This window comes from Austrofundulus limnaeus, unplaced genomic scaffold (genome assembly GCF_001266775.1).
Source record: "Austrofundulus limnaeus strain Quisiro unplaced genomic scaffold, Austrofundulus_limnaeus-1.0 Scaffold210, whole genome shotgun sequence".
Lineage (NCBI taxonomy): Eukaryota > Metazoa > Chordata > Actinopteri > Cyprinodontiformes > Rivulidae > Austrofundulus > Austrofundulus limnaeus.
This window is the reverse complement of record NW_013952612.1, coordinates 372,568-376,067: the sequence shown is the minus strand read 5'-3', so window position 1 is coordinate 376,067 and position 3,500 is coordinate 372,568. Positions and strand designations below refer to the sequence as shown.

The 3,500-nt window shown below is 43.9% G+C and overlaps 1 protein-coding gene across 1 annotated transcript in view; it reads left to right on the top strand.

Moving 5' to 3' along the window:
- Positions 1-3,500, top strand: part of LOC106525027 (serine/threonine-protein kinase 4) — a gene marked incomplete in the record, with an annotated part of 25,313 nt that overhangs the window by 5,335 nt on the left and 16,478 nt on the right. Inside the window, 5 exon segments of the mRNA XM_014019126.1 lie at positions 1,059-1,187; positions 1,311-1,425; positions 1,704-1,868; positions 1,978-2,145; positions 2,245-2,382. Coding sequence (XP_013874580.1) covers positions 1,059-1,187; positions 1,311-1,425; positions 1,704-1,868; positions 1,978-2,145; positions 2,245-2,382 — 715 coding nt within the window.

Below are 3,500 nucleotides of genomic sequence, written 5' to 3'. Positions count from 1 at the left end.
AAGTTGATAAAATAAATAAAAAAATCTGTATTGTTTGATACATAGTGTGTATTGAACCTAAAGCWCTGTATTAAACGGTTCCWTATGGGTACKTGTATTGTTGCARCCCTACTAACTTGACYTGTGTTATAGTTGAATAAAAGTCTTAATTAAGCCCAATTCGCACAGGATTTGCATTATCTGGGGACCTCGTGTAATAAATAAATTACTCTCCGATGTCTGTTTTTTATGGGATGACCGAAGCCTGAGATTTTGCTGAGATTTACAAACATATCCTAGATATAACTCCACAAACGGGGCGTGCCGCTCACCATTCAAACAGTTTGTTCYTCAAGCTTTTGCTCTCCTATTTACAACATTTCATGTTATAAAGTGTTCTGCCACATGTCTTTTTGGAGAATACTACAGTCACGTAAGCACCAAGTATACACGCCTACACCGCTGGTGAGGGTACGCGCTCGCCCTGCTCGAGTACCCAAAGCTCGACTATAACAGAAACTTTTAACGCGCTGCGCTACGGTCACAGTGTTACTGCCAGCATTAGTCACAAGGCCCTTCAGCCTTTACMTTTTGATGCCACTCGGTACGGGTCGGGTTTTTGCCGGCCCAGGACCCAAAAGGTTTTCGATGCACTCCGATCCAGCCTCCATTCTTCACCAAAAGCAAATAAAAATGCACCCAGGAAACATAAAAACACCTAGTTACATATCAGATTCAGTCCATTCCTGTCCAAATATTCACACATTATCACTGGACCTCAGAGTTCAGCAAAATATAGCAGGTAATTTTTACTTTACAAATTACTGATCTGTCAGAGTCGCACGGGATTAAACACACAGACAATCTCTGTAATTATTACAAATAGCATAGGGTCCCTAGGTAAAACTAATCCTGTCAGAATAGGACTTAAGAAGTAAAAAGTAATAAATTTTGTATTATTATCAAACTAATGCTATTGGACGTTATCACACACTGGTGGCTTGACCAGTAAATTATTGATCAAAGTTTGCAGAAATAGATGAAGCATCATAATAAACCTTTTATCTTTATGTCTGCAGGTCTTATGGTTGTGTATTTAAGGCCAATTATAAAGAAACGGGGGAAATTGTTGCCATCAAACAGGTTCCTGTAGAGTCAGATCTGCAGGAGATCATTAAGGAGATCTCCATCATGCAGCAATGTAACAGGTGTGTAAATGTTTGAGGTTATATTTTAATACGTTAGTAACGGCATCAGTAAAAATGACTATTTGTTGCTAACCTTTAAAACCATTTTAATTAAAACTGTCATTTGTGTGTGTCTTTGTTCAGTCCCCATGTGGTGCGTTATTATGGCAGCTACTTCAAAAACAGTGACCTGTGGATCGTCATGGAATATTGTGGCGGAGGATCAGTGTCTGATATCATCCGAATACGTAACAAGACGGTAACGTAATCCTCAAGCGCACACTCACCTACATGTAGTTTGTGCAGCAGGCTGCATCAAGTATCCAAGGAAGGACGGATGCTTGACTTAAAGTATACTTTATACGATAATTTAGGTTGTATTATTTGTAGGAAAAGGATTTAAAGATAATGCACCAACTTGTGCACAAGTAGCATCCATGTGAGCAACTGTGTTTAAAAAATGAGATTTTCRATCGTCTGTCTGACTGGGATCACGTCCTTACAATAATCACTGATGTGTTCATTCTTTTGTTGCAGCTCACAGAGGAGGAGATCGCTACGGTCCTGCAGTCGACCCTGAAGGGTCTGGAYTATCTTCACTTCATGAGGAAGATCCACAGAGACATCAAGGCGGGCAACATCCTGCTGAACACTGAAGGTCAAGCCAAGTTAGCTGATTTTGGAGTTGCTGGACAGCTCACAGTAAGGAGAACACCTGACTGCARGAATTAAARTTCAGTTAGACTCGATGCAACAAGACGTTTTAACTGAAGKAAACTCCTACAGTGTCTCAGTGTTTCTTGTATCTTAGGACACCATGGCGAAGCGAAACACGGTCATCGGCACACCGTTCTGGATGGCTCCAGAGGTCATACAGGAGATCGGCTACAACTGTGTCGCTGACATTTGGTCACTGGGGATAACAGGGATAGAGATGGCTGAAGGCAAACCACCCTACGCTGATATCCACCCAATGAGGGTGAGCGGGGCGATTGTTTGTGTGTAAAGGAGGAGAGGTGTTCAAACTTGAACGTAGGAGCCTTTAGTTTGTGTACTTTAATTATGTTTCTTCCTGTAGGCGATTTTCATGATTCCCACCAACCCTCCTCCAACGTTTCGTAACCCAGAGCTGTGGTCGGCAAACTTTCAGGACTTTGTCAGCCAGTGTTTGGTCAAAAACCCAGAAAATAGAGCAACAGCCACACAGTTGTTACAGGTAAGGATGATAGTTAGSGATGCACGATCTTTTATTTTAATACTGATAACCAATAACTTTCTCCTTCTAACGGCCGATAACTGATAATAACCGATAACATGGCAGAAGATAAGACTAGTCAAAAATGGGTAAGATCATAACATAAATAAACAAAACGTGGACTTCTGGTTTGCCATGCGACCAGGCTAGATGTGTCGACAACTGCTCTGGCGAAATTTAACCTCCTTAGCTAATTTAACCCCATAGACGGCTCTTTTACACCGCCAACCGATACAACAACATTCTGTAGAGTATTTGGGACATTTAATACCCGCTGGTGATGTCTAAAGCTGCAAAAGGACGTAAGAAGGACGCCAACTTAACAATGGAGGCTGTCACTACATTGCTTCAGGAGCACCGAGATTACCTGTTGACCGAGTTAGCTAACATGCTTAGCTCTAAACTGGATCAGATAGAGGAGAACCTGGATGAACAGGCATAGCGAGTCTCCTCTCTGGAACTTGCAACAGTCGACCTGAGCCAACGTGTAACTAGCCTCGAAGAAGCGTGTGCTGCTCTCCGAGAGGACAATGCTAAGCTAAAAGACAAAGCTAACGACCTGGAGAGCCGCAGCCGGCGACAGAACACCATCGGACTACCTGAAGACGCCAAGAACGGGCGCCCCACACAATTCTTCTCCAACTTTCTCTGGGAGCTGTTTGGGAAAGATGTACTCCCGACCCCACCAGAACGTGATAGAGCGCACTGTTCCGTCGCAGCTAAGCGGCCCGCAGGACATCCACCTGATGATCATTCGCGGTGCCTACCGAGGCACGTCTCTGCGCATCGTGGAGGACTACAGCCCAGATCCTGAGCCAGTGCGCGGAGTACAGGGACATCATGTTGGAGCTCTACAAACGGGACCTGAAGCCAGCTCTTCTCTTCCCAGCCCYGCTTCGCGTAACGCAACCCGATGATGCAAAAAAACTTTTTGGGTCGGTGGAAGAGGCTCAGTGGTACGTCGAAAGACTCCCAAAACCATTGGAGGAACCATAAAAGACCGACACCACTATCAAACAGTGAAACTACACTCACCGGCCACTTTATTAGGTACACCACGCTAATAACGGTTTTGTGGT